Genomic DNA, 18591 nt, shown 5'->3' with positions numbered 1-18591 from the left:
TGATGATTTTGCATGCAATATATACATATTTTGTTTCATATGAATTGTAGATGTATTTCTAATATAGTAAATACAGTATTCCTTGTTCAAACTTCATGCTTTCAACCACTTTAGCACACAGGAGAAAATTTCTTTGATTCCACTTGCAAGTGATTTAATATACAACGTTGGTATATAGGGTATATGCTATGCTTTGAGTGCCCACATTTTGGCGATTACAATAGTGACACAGGACATTTTTGTATAAAACTAAAAGTAGGAGAGAAAAAAAGTGTTTGCTGCTTCGAAATCTGTACCAGGATCTTGTATATTATCTGTAGATTTCAGGTGCACATCAGATTTTTATCACCATTAAATTCAAAATTGCTGACTGGTGGTCATCTTGTTAAAACAAATGCAGTTCCATGGAGCCATATCTCGTACATGCCTGAACTAATCAAGTCTAAACTTCGCACATCAGGTCATATACTCTGGAAATGGATTTCAGTTACTCATTAACTGATTGAATTCAAACTTGGTCCATATAATCATAGACCCTCTACTGGAGGGTCTATGATATAATGAACATCATGGACCTTTAGGCATGTAATTTTGTTTCCTGAATTGAATCATTCATTCCCTGGCCACCATGTATGTATACACCATAATTTTGACACTTCTGTCCTGTGCACTATCAATTCACACTAATTATTTGTTATATGGCATAAACGTAACACTGTTACAATACAATTTTCTGTTGGCCATTTCATATGACTGAATTTGTTGCTGGAACCAAGTACAAAGACAAAACATAATGGTACACCTAGGCAGGTCAATTTGTTTTCTATTTTGACAACCTTTTACCAACTGGTGGCCATTTATGTCTTACACTTATGTCTTATGCAGGTTCCTCAGGCATGTCTAGGCTGATTGACTTCGTCACTAAAAAAATGAAAACCATTACCACTATTGCTTTTATACTTGGTACATATATTCTTTTTTATGAGATTTGATCATATCATGACGATGTCATTAATTCTCAATTTTTAATGAATATTTTTGTAATTTCAGCTTTCGTCTGTCACGTTTTCTTTGAAGTTCATGGAAGATTGTTTCCAAACCTTTTACGTACATTGATACATGATGGTATCTAGTATTTTTTTGATCTGATTAAAAATTGCCGACTAGTGGTCATATTAGAAACCTGTGTTAGATTTTATACATGTAGTGCATCGTCTTCAAGTTGCAGGTCAATTATATCACCGTCCCTCAACACCGGGACGGTGATTATATTCAAACTCAAAAAATGATTGACATACTGAGGCACATTCGTTATTTTTTTTGTTTCAATTGGCGGACTGGCGTCCAACACCAGGGATTAAACTGCACATACTAATCAGCTAATGCAGCAATTAACCCTACGTATAAAAATCTAAAAAAACGTCAGTCTAAATATTCTTCTTTCTCTTCAAAACAACGTAGAAACGGGTATTCGATTCTTGACTTCCAAGTGTTTTTGGATGATTATCAATAATAACAATAAGAAGATTATTTCAATTATTTGATATTTACAATTGAAAACTGCAGTTGACCAACCAGAACGATCACCGTGACATCAACGCCGACGAATACGCCCCTTGAAAAGGATTACCCAATCTGCACATGTGCAGCGGGAGTCACTCAATCGACACATGCGCGTACCGTATCATCAAAATCTGAATGGCTTTGCGTAACAGCGTGTAACACGGAATTATCATTGCTAATCCCTAACACTTGTCTAAAGAGTATTTGAATGAAACGTTAGATAAATTAATGATAAACTAACTATAAAACTAAACATGGAAATGACTTTCCCGAAAGCACTGTAGAATGAATGATTATATTAAGGCCTCGGATAATAAAGAAAACGAATTATTTGATTCTGAATATACTGTGAAATACTTTATTTTAGCTGGAATTATATTTCATGTGTTTTTTTTATGGATTTTTTTTTTCATTGATTGTTGACGAGTTTAATGCGTGACACATGAAAACAAGTATACTAGCATTCGCTGGATTTTATTTTCACTGAAGCATCGCTTCAGCGAAAATATCAAAAATAAATTCCAAGCGAAAATATAGTATTCTACAATAGTATTTAAAGGGCAACAAAGCCCCAACAAGGTAACCTACCACTACGTGAAGTGTGTAAGTGTGTCAACAGAGACTGAGGGAAGAACAAATTGATTGTTTGACTCAGATCATGGAACTATAAACTATAGTTCCATGCTCAGATCAATCAATCCAATGCAGAAGTATAACCTCAGTCAACGAAATTCAAGCGTTAAACTTTCGAATCTTCATTGGGTCCCAACTCACAAATATCACACCCACCGGGGAAGTAACTTTGTATTCGGTTAAATTGGATGAAATTAATGGATACTACTGAATTACGTAACAGAAAGACACGTGTTTGTTTCACATGTACACCTGTATATTTAAATCGACTGTGACTTTGTTGGCGTAAAATCAGAAAAAAACAGGAAGTAATCTCGTTGGTTCATTGTATCCCCAGTACTATTGTACTATACATTGCCCCTAGAACCGCGGTAACAATTTAAAACTGGATTTAACCCTAAACCGTACCAATTTTCTGGAGACAAAAATGTCTTCAAGCAGGATTGACAATTAATGGTCGGGGATGTCAGTCATCTTGCCCCTCCCGGACTTCACTACGGGATCCTATGTTTGTTTAGAGTAGAACGTGCTACAAATAGTTTGTATAATAGAGACTAATAAATTAATAAACTAAAGTTCGAGATCGAGTTTTATATACTTGACTTTCACGACTTGTCAACGCATGCATCTATAAAGAAAATCAGAAAAACGCGAGATTAAAAAATATAAATATAACAAATCGTATTTTACAATTTTTTCAATACAATTTGTTTTCAAAATACTGTAGATTGAAAAACTCTTCCTTGCGTTGGACCTCAAAATCCTAAATCATACGTGCAACAAACCTAGTAGTACATTTCATTTGCAATGCCACGCATGTCACCTTATATGCAAATCAGACACGTTGCACTAGTTTGTTGTGGACCAATTAGGTGTCGTCAAAATTGTGCTGCTCTTAAACGTCTCCCCGACCGGGCCATGTCGAATTCTCTTTCCTTCGTACGATAGTCAATGTTAAAAAAGAAATATACAATGAGCTGCATTACAAAGGGTTGCGTGGCTTATCTGGACAGGCGGCTCATCGTGTTTTTTCTGGTTTTCCTTCAAAACTGCGTGACGTCGTCGGTTCCGGCAGTTCCACAGGTGAGTAATAGACTTTGTCAAGAAACGCTCAATTCATGCACATTTCTGTTGATGACACAACTTTGAAATGGTGGCCGAAATTATCGCATCTCGTGAAAAGTAATGGTATAAACTAATGAAACCACGAGTTATACCAAAGATCAATTGTGTGCAAGGCTTTTATAGTTCTCGAATAATCACACCCGATTACGTACGCTCTTATATTCTTTGATTTTAAGTACAAACTACCGACATAACACACCCATTTTTATAAATGTTACAATAAATGGTGAAACTGAGATTTATGTTGGCCGATAGAGTAACATTGTCATTGGAACATTTTCTTTGATTGGCTGCTTCTTAGACGTTATTTTTCTACGCTACATCTGGTTAGATTCGATTGCAACTGAAATGTATGACATTACTAATTTAGTATTTGGTTTTGACACATTCACTGAAAGTATGTGCATTTAGTGAATAAGCGAATGGGAGAGTTAGCGAGTAGGATGAGCGAGATGAGAAACTTGTCTTCCCGCTCGGTCTCACAAGAACTTGTAGACGAGATTATGCTAGTCAGAGCAACTTCACAGGTTTCTTCGATGTATTAAATTCTTCTTTGTATGTATGCTTCGACTCAACTTGTACAAGTATACTGCAGTGTAGATAACCAAACAAAATATTCATAACTTGTTTTAATAACGAGATATAATCTATTATTGACTGCAGGTTGAATCTATTACTGGCTCTACAACAGATGTGGATAGATGGAATGAAGGTAAGACTGTGACTACTTTGTTAAAGAGCAATATAATTATAATGCCACCTGTAATTACAGTAAATTTAAATAGTTTCATCATTACAAGCAACATTACACCGATATAGGTCAGTAAGCTACCCCCAGTCTCCATATCACTGCACATTCTTTCGAGCATCCGATTATTTAGAAATCCACCGTTGTAACAATCTCTCGATCAAACTTAATCATTTACCTATTTTTTCTCTACATGCAAGATATAGTGAATGTTTGTTTTTATAATGCAGGTCGACTCTAGTATATACGTGCATTAGATATGTACACGGATTCATTCGCGATTAAACAGGGTGTGGTGCACGAGATTGCCAATCTGGATCAGTGCCATCGACACCTCTAATCCTTTTTTCTATTTTTATAAATGTGTATAAACTCTACAATTTAAACCGAAACGAAGGATTTCTAATAATTGATGTAATAATAATCGAACATCTTCAAATAACATCACTGCGCTCGTTGATTGGCTTGTTGGATGCAACTGCCAATCAACTATACAAAACAAGAGAAAGGGTTTGTGATGACGATAGTATGACTAAGCACTCGGCATACTGATTTGATCATGTAGTATTCGTTTTATTCTTATATTCGAATTCATATGTTGCCACCCAATTTCTCTCCTTTTATTTGAAACCTAAAGAACAAACTAAATAATTTAATAAAGTGTGATAGGTTGTTTCTAAATTTCAGTGTTGAATCAGCAACTGATGTATCTGCCTTTAATAAAATATTTTACCACTTGTTTTGTCTTTGTATTGCTATTTAAAAAGATTGTCTCTATAGTTCGTAGTAATTACTTTAGTGAAATATATATATGCCATTTGTTATTCTTAAAACTCTGCTGCTTTGATAATTGATGGTTTATGTTCATTTCGAGATAACATTTTGTAATTTTTCGAATAGTGACCTCCTAAGATTATTAAAATGTTTCTATGTCTACAAGCAACCTATTAAAATAAGCACATGGCCGTTATCACCATTCACTAACGCTACTATGTGAGGGGATATCGTAGTGTGGAGTAATGTTTCAGTTTTGAAGGCAACTGTTTTACTAACGTTATACTTGACATTTGTTTTATTCACGGTGTTGCGGGTGCTTCAAATACCGTGAATTTCATTTCATGTTCGGACGATGACAATACATTTAATTTAATTACGCGTTGTATTTATTTATTTATGATTGAAATAAAGTAAATTTATCAATTCCATATAAAGGGCATCGATCGCACGTCGTTTAGCGTCGGAACTGGAACGGGGGATTCAACTGGAAATTATTTGCGGCTTTTGTTGTTACAGTACTAGTTTCGAAATTTAGCGGAAATCTCTTTATGCCATATCAGATTTGGCCTAATTAATTTTCTTTCGCCAGATTTTCAGTTGTGTGCACACTGGATTCAATGGTTTTAGTTTTCTCATTGACATGCATTAAACGGCAAACAAGCTTAGGGATTTATAAACGTTTTTGTAAAATAAAACTTGTTATAAATCAAAATGGCTGGTACAATTAAAATTGACCGATTCGGAAATGGTATTCTGACATCATCGTTACCAATTTTAATTAACTATTGATGAGTTGGTTCAACATCATCCGATCTGCAAGCACTTTATCTTTGGCCGTCGCAGTTCCTGCGTTACCTGAAGCATGCGCGCGCAATCATTTTTAAATATTTAAATTCGAATGAAGCTGAGCATCTGTATATTTTTAAATACAATTATAAAGTGAAGTACAGCTTTCTGCCGTTCACTGTACCAAGACAAGAAACGTGTTACAACTAAAAACATCGTCAAAACAAACAAAAAATCGTTATAACCTGATCTAACAAGAATGTTTTAGTGTGGCATTAATCTTCCCCCACATTTAGATAAAAAAGTGATTTTCTAAATTGTTTTCTCTTCGCCATCGACACATATTGTCAATTCCTTTCCCCAGTGTTCAAATGCTGAAGCCCTAATTATTATAACTATAGCGAGTTTTCTAATGTGAATGTTCAGCCCAATAAGGGTCTTTCCTGCCGTTCACCCATCGGTGGAGGGCTTGAAAAATGAAGTGTAACAGTTTTACTAGTTTTTTGTAATTTGCTGGCTTGGGGTATGTAGATAGACATTTGCTGACCCCATTACTATAATGCAAACATTACCTGTACAAATGTTTCTCTGGTATCATTTAATAATACAGTACTGGTCTCTCCCATATTTTGGCGTTTCAGGGTGAAACCTTAAATTTCTATAATTTTTGGAAATGTTTTGCTTCTATAATTTGTCTTCCAAGCCTAAACCTCGATTGGTATATTTTTTCATATGCGCATGTACTGGGGTCTTTATTGTATACATCAATTAAAAACAGCTCAATGATATTTTACTGACCAAACCATTCTGTTTCACGTAGCATGTGGACGATCCATCGTGGCAGAGGAAGGGATTGTGACGTCACTGGGATATCCGAAAAACTACACCAATAATCTCTCGTGTCACTGGAAGATAACGGCTCCATATGGTTCCCAGATAAGTATATCTGTTAAAGATGTAGATCTTCCTAATACTGGCCATGGTTACTGTAGTGTGTTTAGTGATCATATGAATATCACGGAGGAAACCATCACAGGTCCCCTTCTTTGTACACTGTGCAATGAACATGGGTTGCAGCACATCACATCAAGCTCTAACGTGATAATAATATCTCAGTATTCGGACAGTTACACTACGGGAAGGGGTTTTTCTATTGAATTCATTTCCATGCCTGCAAACATTCAAAGACGTAATAATGGGAATCTTGTACATCCGAAGAATCTGTTCCCACTGTTACCAGGAATTGCCGCCATGTCTGTAGGTGATATGGAATTAAAACATAGAAATGAAGAATTTTCGAGCACAACATCGTTCAGAAGAAAATTGTTGGCTACAGCTTTCGACATATCAAAGTTAAATGACGAAATACACGAGAGTAGCACAAAGGGTCCGTTGGAGCATCAATTGAACAATGATTGTCGGCATTTACTAGGGAAACCGTCTGAAATTGTCACATCACCCAAATACCCATCCCCATACCCATCTGATTCTTTTTGTGAATGGACGATTCAAGCATGTGAAACTTGTTTCATATCCATGAATTTCATATTCATTGACATGCCGCTACCATCAAGTGATGGATTGTGCGATTATCAACAGGACCATATTTTACTTAACGCTTCTGTGAATGGCACTTTAGTTGTACAAGGTTATAGATTGTGTGGCTTCCAGACTGGGGTGAAATTTACACTGCCAGTGAACAACATCTATTTACAGTTTATAAGCTTTCAAAATGTTGATTTCTTCCTTGGTTTTGAGATGCATTTTGAGACTGTTCTATCCAGATTTGGTACACATGATCTGTCAACTGTCGCCTCCCTTCCTATCACTGCTATTGATACTGAACAATCAGATACTATAGTGCCAACAGAGAACATTGTGAGTGACAATGTTGAATGTGGTGGCATATTTGAAAACAAATCTGATTTCATAACTTCACCTTTATACCCATTAAGATATCCAGACCACCTATCATGCAAGTGGGAAATAACAGCATGTACGAACTGTTACATTCTGGTTAATTTTTTGCACATCAATCTTCCGCCAGTTAATGAAGACAATCCATGTCTTGACCAGAGAGATCATCTTGTTGTACTTAATTATTGGCAAGGTCATTCACTTGGGGAAAAAATATTATGTGGAGCAGATTTACCAAGCCCGATTACATCAGGTTCATTGATATTGATATTTAACACTTTTAATAATAAGCTATACACTGGCTTCAAACTTTATTATCGCATGTATAAATTCAACAGCACTTCTGACCAAGCAAGTACATTAGCCCCAACCCCAACCCCAACAACCCTACCACAATTACAAACTTTTTTAAACACTTTGAACCAGCACCCAACTACTGAGAAAGCACAACACATTGAGACATCTACACCATCAAGCATTTCAACCTCTGATCAGGTTAATGTACTATCTACTTCCGATGTGATCCAATTCAACCCTACTTTGAATCTTAAAATTCTAGATGAGACTGAACTGCATATACAATCCACAGAGACGCCAACGCCAACGCCAACCCGTCAGATTATAACTTATCCAATAGACCATGTTCGTGGTACATCATCTGAACAATCATGCTCTGAGAAAATATATGCTGAAAAAGGAATTGTGCAGACGCCCAACTTTCCAGACTACTATCCTGAACATACTGCATGCGTGTGGGAGATAACAGTTCCTTCAAACAAACCTATATTTTTACAATTTTTGTATATGGATATTGATAATGAACAAATTAACGGAACTTGTAGCAATATGTATGATCATGTGGCAGTCATTACAGATTTTGATACAGGCAATGCAGTCACTTCACTATTCTGTGGACACAATCCGCCACCAAAAATAGTTACCACAACAAGTAAATTACGCGTTGAATTTAAAAGTAAATATGGTATTGGAAATGGGTTTCAAGCTTTTTTTAAAGCACTAGCGATTGTTACCGATGAAGACAAGCTTGAACAGCATTGTAATGTGAACAAATATGGTCCATCAGGGGTAATACATTCCTTGAATTTCCCAGGGTACTATCCACCCAATACACTGTGCTCATGGCGCATAACTGTTGCAGATAACAAAATCATAAACCTGCAATTCTTGTATTTTGATATTGATTCCAAAACGGTTGATGGCAGATGTTCTGAGGCATATGATCACGTGAAAATAGTAGAATATGATGTCAATGGAAATGTAATTAAATCAATGTTGTTTTGTAGATTTGATATTCCAAGTGTAGTTGAAACATCCACAAGGCGAATTGAAATTACGTTTCAAAGTATGTATGGATTTAGTACTGGATTTGATGCAATATACAATGAGATAGATCAACCTGGGACGACCATGGACATTAATCTTCCAACAACTGAGATTACTGGTATTATTACTAATTTACAAGAAACATCTTCAGTGAATAATGCACAAACAGTTGATATTCCACAACAAAAAGATGAATGTCTTTATGATATAACTGCCGAACATGGATTAATCGAGTCACCAAACTTTCCAACAGTGTATCCTGAACAAACTACATGTATTTGGAAAATAACAGTTCCAGTAGGAAAAATTGTGGTGTTGCAATTTATGTACATGGACCTAGATTCTCAATATTTCAATGCAACTTGTAATCATCTATATGACCATATTGCAATTATAACAGGTATTGGTACGAAAGATCAATCTACTATGCTGTTTTGCGGGGGTGACCTTCCACAGGATATTGACACTTTCACAAATAAATTGCAAATAGAATTCCGAAGTATGTATGGTTCTGGTACAGGGTTTCAAGCATTCTTCAAATCATTTGAAGTGAATCAAGTTAATGAGTCTTGCGAATTTAACACCTCTGGACCATTAGGCGTGTTTCATTCCTTGAATTTTCCAAGCTACTACCCACCTAATCAATTGTGCACATGGCACATTATTGTTGAAGCAGGTAAAGTCATCAAATTGCAATTCTTGTATTTTGATATTGATTCTACAATGAATATTGGTCCTGAATGCTCTGAACAGTATGATCATATGAAGATCAAGGAGTACAGTACACATGGAGATGCTGAAGAAGTGATTATTCTTTGTGGAAGTGAAGTGCCAGATATCATTAAAACTGCTACTAATACAATTGATGTTGTATTACAAAGTAGGTATGGATTTAGTACTGGATTTGATGTTCTTTATGAAGAAATCGAACAAGACTCAACAGATCATGTGATTAGGGAAAAGTTGTTGATTAATGATACTGAAATTGACAAGAATAATCCCTGTCAATTTGATATCACATCAGAGTATGGAGTGATACAGTCGCCAAACTTTCCAAGTACTTACCCTCTACATACAACCTGCATTTGGAAGATCACTGCACAGATTGGAATGAAAATATCATTACAAATATTGTACATGGATCTTGATCAACATTTCAATGGAACTTGTCGTGAGGAATATGATCATATTGTTGTGAAAACAGATGTTGATACTGAAGATGCAGTTACCACATTGTATTGCGGGAGTGAACTACCTTCAGAAATAATTACAAAATTTAGAACTTTACAAGTCGAATTTCGAAGCAAATATGGTAATGGTACTGGATTTCATGCTATATTTAAATCTGTAGATGAGAAAGCTGCTGCAGAATATGTGTCTGATTACATGACTGATAGCCCGGAACGAGCTAATATTCAACCAGATGATGAAATGTGCAGTTTCATCATCGCTGGATCATCTGGAGTAATCCAGTCATTAAATTTTCCAAGCTACTACCCTGCTCATCAACTGTGTTTTTGGCATATTATTGTAGGGGAAGGTAAATTTATTCGGTTAGAATTTTTATATTTTGATATTGACTCTCATACCGATGGTGAAGAATGTTCAGAACTTTATGACAATGTTAAGATCGTAGAATATCACACAGATGGGAGAGTTGGCAAAACTCTGACTTTGTGTAAATTTGTTCCAGATGTCATAATAGTTGGATCAAATGAAATGCGCATTTTGTTTCAAAGTAAATATGGATTTAGTACTGGTTTTGATGCAATTTATAATGAAATAGATGCAGATCATGGTCGTGATTGGCCTGGTCTTGGTGATATTTCTGAAGAGGTGTCGTCACCAACAACCCAGTCCTTGACACGTGACTGTAACTTTGATATTTCATATGACCATGGATTAATACAATCACCTCAATTTCCAAATCAGTACCCACATCACACAACATGTACTTGGGAAGTAACTGTTCCTTTGAAGAAAATAATTCATTTGAAATTTCTTGCCATGGACCTGGATTTTGTCCCAATCAATGAAACTTGTAATATTTTATATGATCATGTTACTATTGTAACACAGCCTGGTACTGAGAATGCCGAGTCTTTGGTATTTTGTGGAAGGGTTTTGCCACCCGAGTTAATTACCACTACAAATAGATTACAGATACTTTTTCAAAGTATGTCTGGACAAGGCACTGGATTTCAAGTTTCATTCGAATCTCTGGAGCCAGATTATATTACATTGCCAGAGGAAACTACAAGCAATACGCCAATTTCTACATCCATATCGCCTCCCTGTAAATTCACCAAAACTGGACCTGCAGGCATGTTGTATTTTCCGAGCTACCATCCACCAAATACATTATGTTCCTGGCACATTGTTGTTGAAGATAACAAAGTAATTGAACTACAGTTTCTGTACTTTGATATTGATTCCAGGATGGCAATGGGAAATTGTTCTCTTTCATATGATTATTTGCAAATTGTAGAATACAGCTCCAAAAGTGGAAATGTTGTGAAGTCAACCTTGGTGTGTAGTCCAGGAATTCCTGATACAATTATAACTACAACAAACAGTATTGATGTTATTTTTCATAGTAACTATGGATTCAGTACTGGATTTAAAATTCATTATAAAGAAATTATCCCACTATATGAGCGGGTTCATGGTCACAATGTAGCAACTACCCGTGCTCCACCTGAACAAATTACACAACATACTGACAGTGATTGCTTTCACGTATTAACATCAGATCATGGCGTGATACAGTCGCCCAATTTTCCAAGTGAATATCCTCAACAGACTACATGCATTTGGCAAATTACTGCCTCTGTTGGAAAAACAATATCTATAACATTTTTGTACATGGACCTTGATTTTCAGCATATCAATGGAAGTTGTAGTGATGTATATGACCATATTAAGGTGATCACAGATGTTGATACTGAAGATGAACTCTCTTCCTTGCATTGTGGAGACAAGCTTCCATCGCCAATACTCACCACTACAAACAAGTTACAAGTGGAATTCCAAAGTAAATATGGCTATGGCACTGGATTTCAAGCTTTGTTTAAAACCCGTGATCTAGTACCACCTGGAGATGTTCTAGAACCTTGCGACTATAACCTCTCTGGTCCATCAGGAACATTGCATTCTTTGAACTTTCCGAGCTATTACCCACCTTATAAAATGTGTTCTTGGACTATTATTGTTGGAGAAGGGAAGGTCATAAAATTAGAATTTCTTCATTTTGATATGGATTCCCGAATGATTGGAACAAATTGCTCTCGCTCATATGACCATTTAAATATTGTTGAATACAGTGAGAATGGAAAAATTGTTAAAACTTCAACGCTGTGTGGAGTAGACATCCCTGACAAAATTGAAACTGTCTCAAATGCTATTGATCTTGTATTTAAAAGTAATTATGGGCATGGTACCGGATTTGCTGCTATATATAAAGAAATGCCACCACAATTCGACAGGCATGTTCCTGGTGATATTGTTACCACTGATGGCGCTATAGTAACACGAACTGTAGACAAAACATCAACAGATACCTTTTCGGAATCCTCTACAACATCAACAGAAAAACATGAACATACTGCACATACTTCAGAGCTTCCAGGAATCGAATGCAATTATGACATAACTAATGACTATGGTTTAATGCAATCTCCAAAATTTCCGAATCAATATCCTCTTCATTCTACTTGCATTTGGAGAATTACTACTTCCATTGGAAATACAATTTTGTTACAATTTCTGTACATGGATCTTGATTTTCAGCATTTCAATGGAACTTGTAGTGATGTATATGACCATATTAAGGTGATCACAGATGTTGATACTGAAGATGAACTCTCTTCCTTGCATTGTGGAGACAAGCTTCCATCGCCAATACTCACCACTACAAACAAGTTACAAGTGGAATTCCAAAGTAAATATGGCTATGGCACTGGATTTCAAGCTTTGTTTAAAACTCGTGATCTAGCACCACCTGGAGATGTTCTAGAACCTTGTGACTATAAGCTCTCTGGTCCATCGGGAATATTGCATTCTTTGAACTTTCCGAGCTATTACCCACCTCATAAAATATGTTCTTGGAATATTATTGTTAGAGAAGAGAAGGTCATACAATTAAAATTCCTTTATTTTGATATGGATTCTCGGATGATTGGAACAAATTGCTCTCGCTCATATGACCATTTAAATATTGTTGAATACAGTGAGAATGGAAAAATTGTTAAAACTTCAACGCTGTGTGGAGTAGACATCCCTGACAAAATTGCAACTGTCTCAAATGCTATTGATATTGTATTTAAAAGTAATTATGGGCATGGTACCGGATTTGCTGCTATATATAAAGAAATGCCACCACAATTCGACAGGCATCTTCCTGGTGATATTGTTACCACTGCTGGCGCTATAGTAACACTAACTGTAGACAAAACATCAACAGATACCTTTTCGGAATCCTCTACAACATCAACAGAAAAACATGAACATCCTGCATATACTTCAGAGCTTCCAAGAATCGAATGCAATTATGACATAACTAATGACTATGGTTTAATACAATCTCCAAAATTTCCGAATCAATATCCTTTTCATTCAACTTGCATTTGGAGAATTACTACTTCCATTGGAAATACAATTTTGTTACAATTTCTGTACATGGATCTTGATTTTCAACTTTTCAATGGAACTTGTAGTGATGTATATGACCATATTAAGGTGATCACAGATGTTGATACTGAAGATGAACTCTCTTCCTTGCATTGTGGGAACCAGCTTCCGCTTTCAATATTCACCACTACGAACAAGTTGCAAGTGGAATTCCAAAGTAAATATGGCTATGGCACTGGATTTCAAGCTTTATATAAAACCCGTGATATAGCACCACTTGGTGAAGATTTTGAACTTTGTAATTTTACATTGACTGGTCCTTCGGGAACGTTCTATTCTCCAAATTTTCCGAACTACTACCCTCCTAATAAACATTGTTCTTGGCACATAACTGTTGGTGGTGGTAGAAGAATTCGGTTGCAGTTCTTGTACTTTGGCGTTGATTCAAGTGCAAATGGAAATGAATGCTCAGAAAACTATGATCATGTACTGATTCTCGAATACAAATCCAATGGAAACATAAAATCTAGGAAACTTTGTGGATATGGAATTCCGAATGTTATTACAACTTCTACCAATGAAATTGATGTAATATTTCAAAGTAATTATGGTCAAAGTATTGGATTTGATGCTATCTACACCGAAATTGAAGTAGGTGCTGCAGTTTTAATTCCCAATAAGACCGCCGTTGATGAACAGAATGGCCAGATGGGCGAGTTTAATGATACTACTGAAGCCATTCATACAACTAGCACAATCCAAAAAGTTACCATTCATAGAGGCGAAGTGGGAAAGGGTGAGTATGTTCTTTTATTCATTCGGATTGTATTTAATAGTATTTGCATTATTATTGTCAACGCGATTTAAAGTATGGACAAGACAATATTAACATCACCACCAAATTTATGCATATCACGTTGTTGAGATGTATAGTAAACCTCGACCTAGTTTTTGTGACAAATTGACTATTAGAAGAGGAACAATCCCACGTTCCTGACAAAAATCATCGTGAAGGTCTAAAATTTGTTTTGGCATTCCTGGAAAATACTGAAAACTGGACAAGTTTAGATTGGGTCAGAGGTCAAACAAGTGTCAAAATTTAAAACTACTTCAAATTCCATTGAGTAATGTATCAAATCATTCCTCCCATCACGGCATACTGAAAAAAACGTTACGTTATCCCGAAGCTGTTAGCGAGCTATCACCAATAAAAGAGCATGTCAACACTTTCGGTGGTTACTTTTTTTCTACCATGCTACTTTCAATGTTACTTATTTAAAGTGCCCGAAATGACTCTTTTGAGTTTTATTGTCGGTATATGGTGTGCAAATGTAAAAAACGAAAACAACGCCACCACACCAGAAAAGGACTTTGTCATATCAAAGAGTGAGAACGAGCATTGCTGGGCGAATTTGTTTAGTAGTTCCAAAATTGTCAACCTAAACTGCCTTTTTGTATTCTTTTTTCAGGCGATATGGATCTGGGGAATTATCAGAAAACCACATTCATAATAGCAATTATAGCGGCTATAGCCTGCTTGGCCATGTTTATTTTTATTATCGGTATCATGGTTTGCAAACGTCACAAACGAAGACCCAAACGTCCTCGCCAACAACCTAAGGAAAAAGACTTTGCTATATCAGACAACGAGAGTGAAACTGAAAGACTTCGGTATGATCAATGGGTTCGTCATTGGCCACTGGACACGCCTAGTGTTTAACTGAAAGAATGCAATTTACGACACCGAATTTTAATCAACACAGTTTAATGTTGTGTCCTACTTGCAGCGGTTTTAATTTGTCATACTTAAGGCATTTATAAATAAGCTATAGATAACTCGACGATTTACGAAAATATTTGTATACATTATTATATCAACTGTACACGTAATACGTGCTTTCTTGACATGTGTAAAATAAGAAAATACTAAAATCACTCGACACTTGTAATTAATATTTTCTGGAATGTATATTCGTTTTGCCCAAAAATGTGAAAGTTGTATAATACTCAATTAAATCGTCGATCACATTGAGCGTAGCTTAAACAGGTAATATTTGTGAAGTATTCTATTTATTTTTTACAATTTGTTAAACCACGATTTGAGTGATGTTATGCTTCGTATTTCTCAGTTTTCAATTACCCACATATTGATGTTTAGTATGTAAACACGTATAGTAATAGAATAATCGATTTTTCAGAGTATATATTTATATAAATATCATAAGAATTTTCTTTTATATAGCAAATTCAATTATTATATACTAATTGTCAAATACTTTTCCTGGTATATTGTTCTGTATGCATATCTCGTACGTTATACCGTGGATGGAAATAAATCGATACGTTTAAGATATTTACCAACACAATTGGCATCATAGTGCATATTATGTTTTTTCTGCATTGCAGCAATCGTCTTGTTCTTTATACTTCTCTGGCAACCACCAAACTATGACTGCTATCGTCAGAAACGCCGGACAATAATACATATTCAACTCATTACGATTATGGCGGAGTAATATGAGGATAGAACGTCTAAATTAGTAACTTAAAAAAACGTGGTCACACGTGAAAGGTCACGCGATTTCTGTGAAAGTGTGACAGCATAAAGCGAGACCTGTTGACTGTCGTGGTAATGGATTGATTGTCGTAGTAACTTGCCTATGGGTCATAATCGTGTCATAATTGTTAACATTGATCTTCTTTGTAATGCATGGTCCGTCACGGTGACCCAAAATACAAGAATAAATAAAACTCAGTGTAGTAAATATTTACAATATAGGTGTCTGATATTTGATTATCTGGCAACTTAACTTCCAACCGTGGTGTAAATGGACTGCTAGACTTTAATAGTAATTTGTTATAGTAGATTGTATTTAGTAAATCGAGGATTTGTTTTGATATAAAGGTGTAAAATATCTAGGAATCTCAAAGTATCAAAAGAATACAAATTAATAAATGTAATTAATAAATTTCTGAATCTACTACCCCCCGTGCGTCAATTCTAATGCAGTGGGTTGAAGTTTGACCATCCCAAAAATGCAAATTAATAACAGTGGCGGAGCGCCTCTCCCCCTCGAAAAATGGTGGTGGTGGTGGGGGGGGGGGCGTCTACCCTCCCCTCCGAAATCAAGCTGAAATACTTTGTGTCAGCAAAATTTGCCCCTCTAAATGCAGGAAATGGCATTTCAGAGGGTCTAAATTTCAAAATTGTTAAGAGGAGCATGCCCCGGACCCCCTAGTAAGGTCGGGCTTTCGGCGCGAGGTTTGTGAGCAGATCCCGCTCCTCCATGCAAAATGTCGTGCCGACGCCTCTGAATATATGGAGCACTATTGCGATTTGCTAATCACAAAGAAAACTAATGCTCAGATCTACACCATGCATTGGGGTGAACTTTGACCACCAACCAAAAAATACATTTTAATAAATGGAACTCTTTTTCGATTTGCGAATCGCAAAGAAAATTAACGCTCAGATCAACGCCCCCTCCCCCATTTTCGTGCTTTTCTAATGCAGTGGGATGAACTTTAACAACAGTTTAGATAATAACCTGTGAATGGGAATTTATTACCGTAACTATGAATACCCTTCTTGTTCCAGGATTGCGATTGGTGTTGAATTTTCAATTGTCGAAATATCTCCATGGCAATCTAAGTATAAACGTTGTTCGCTCTGGTTTGCGAAATATTTCCTGGGATATCCGAGATAGCATATTAAATAGCTAGGCCCTATATTTTATACACTTCTTCGTAATAATTAAATTCGTTCGAAAAGTATCACGCATTTTTGAATAGATGGAATAAAAATACTGTCAATAGTCGAATACCCAGGTCTGAACCACAGGGGCTTGACGATCTATTCGTCTCAATGCGTGGACGTATATGGGGCCGTCCCGGTACAGGACCTTACCCTTGCTCAAAATAATAGAAATTATGGAATTAAAACAGTTTAGTAATGTAAAGCAAGCATATGATATTAAATTTAATCGTCACGCTCCGAAACCACAAAAATCACTAATACTTGTTTCCGGTCGATCAGCTTGCACTATATATAAGACAAGGGAGGAAACAAAATATGCCCACATTTTTCTAGCTGCCGATAATCATACCTCAAAATACCTTGTCCAAACTAGTTACGAGTGCTTATAAGACATTGAACTATCGCAAAATGTTGTCCGATTACATGTAAATCGTATATTTTTCCAGATTTTACGCATTTATGACGAAATTTGACAATTTCTATTCTCTGTGATACCAGCCTTCAAGTTGTGTCAATCTGCGCATGCGTCCGCGCCCTCAAACGCCAGGACTGCATTTCCTTTCTTTGCTGCCAGAGTTTGAAATTCGCAACTATGCATAATCAAACGCGCTCTCAACTATGCATAATCTGAAGCATCCTGTTTGATATTTCAACTAAATCGAGAAAGACAGGTAAGACAATACAGAATTGTGTATAAATGAACGCATCCGCAGATTGACACAACTTGAAGGCTGGTATTACAGAGAATAGAAATTGTCAAATTTCGTCATAAATGCGTAAAATCTGGAAAAATATATGATTTACATGTAATCGGCCAACATTTTGCGATAGTTCAATGTCTTATAAGCACTCGTAACTAGTTTGGACAAGGTATTTTGTATTTTGAGGTATGATTTTCGGCAGCTAGAAAAATGTGTGCATATTTTGTTTCCTCCCTTGTCTTATAGGTCTGAACCTCTCCTCAGGCTGACATGTCAGTGTTGTGCAATACATTGCCCGTAAACTAAGGCATTGATTAAAAATGTAAACATTTTGCTGAAGGTGTCGAGAGATCTATTATGCAATCTATTGTGTAATAGCTAAATTTGAAGACTGAATAAAATGGTCAATGCATTGCAGAGAACAGGCAAACGCATCTTCTTTGGACAAACAAATTTACACATTTTTATTCAATTACGTGATCACTTACATTGAAATCACTAAACTTTTTCTCGCCAAACTAATCGAAAACTTTTTTTTCAGCCAAATATTACATACAATTTACTATTTAAATTAAGAATTTAATAAATTATTTAATAAATTTGTTACCCGT

The 18591-nt window shown here is 35.9% G+C and overlaps 1 protein-coding gene across 1 annotated transcript; it reads left to right on the top strand.

Moving 5' to 3' along the window:
* Window positions 1–3032: 3032 nt before the first annotated feature.
* LOC102801373 (cubilin-like) lies at window positions 3033–15888 on the top strand. The gene is made up of 4 exons (XM_006821432.3): window positions 3033–3279; window positions 3985–4033; window positions 6453–14318; window positions 14992–15888. The coding sequence occupies exons 1-4, from the start codon at window positions 3148–3150 to the stop codon at window positions 15240–15242; spliced, it is 8298 nt and encodes a 2765-aa protein (XP_006821495.1). The 5' UTR covers window positions 3033–3147; the 3' UTR covers window positions 15243–15888.
* The last annotated feature ends 2703 nt before the right edge of the window (window positions 15889–18591 follow it).

Source organism: Saccoglossus kowalevskii, chromosome 2 (assembly GCF_978046115.1).
Source record: "Saccoglossus kowalevskii chromosome 2, keSacKowa6.1, whole genome shotgun sequence".
In the NCBI taxonomy this organism is placed as follows: domain Eukaryota; kingdom Metazoa; phylum Hemichordata; class Enteropneusta; family Harrimaniidae; genus Saccoglossus; species Saccoglossus kowalevskii.
This window is presented reverse-complemented; position numbering and strand designations above follow the sequence as displayed.

Coding starts and splice junctions, on each gene's coding strand:
- LOC102801373 (XM_006821432.3), top strand. CDS start 3,148: ATGTTAAAAAAGAAATATACAATGAGCTGCATTACAAAGGGTTGCGTG. Junction 3,280..3,984: donor CGGTTCCGGCAGTTCCACAG/GTGAGTAATAGA, acceptor TATTGACTGCAG/GTTGAATCTATTACTGGCTC. Junction 4,034..6,452: donor TGTGGATAGATGGAATGAAG/GTAAGACTGTGA, acceptor TGTTTCACGTAG/CATGTGGACGATCCATCGTG.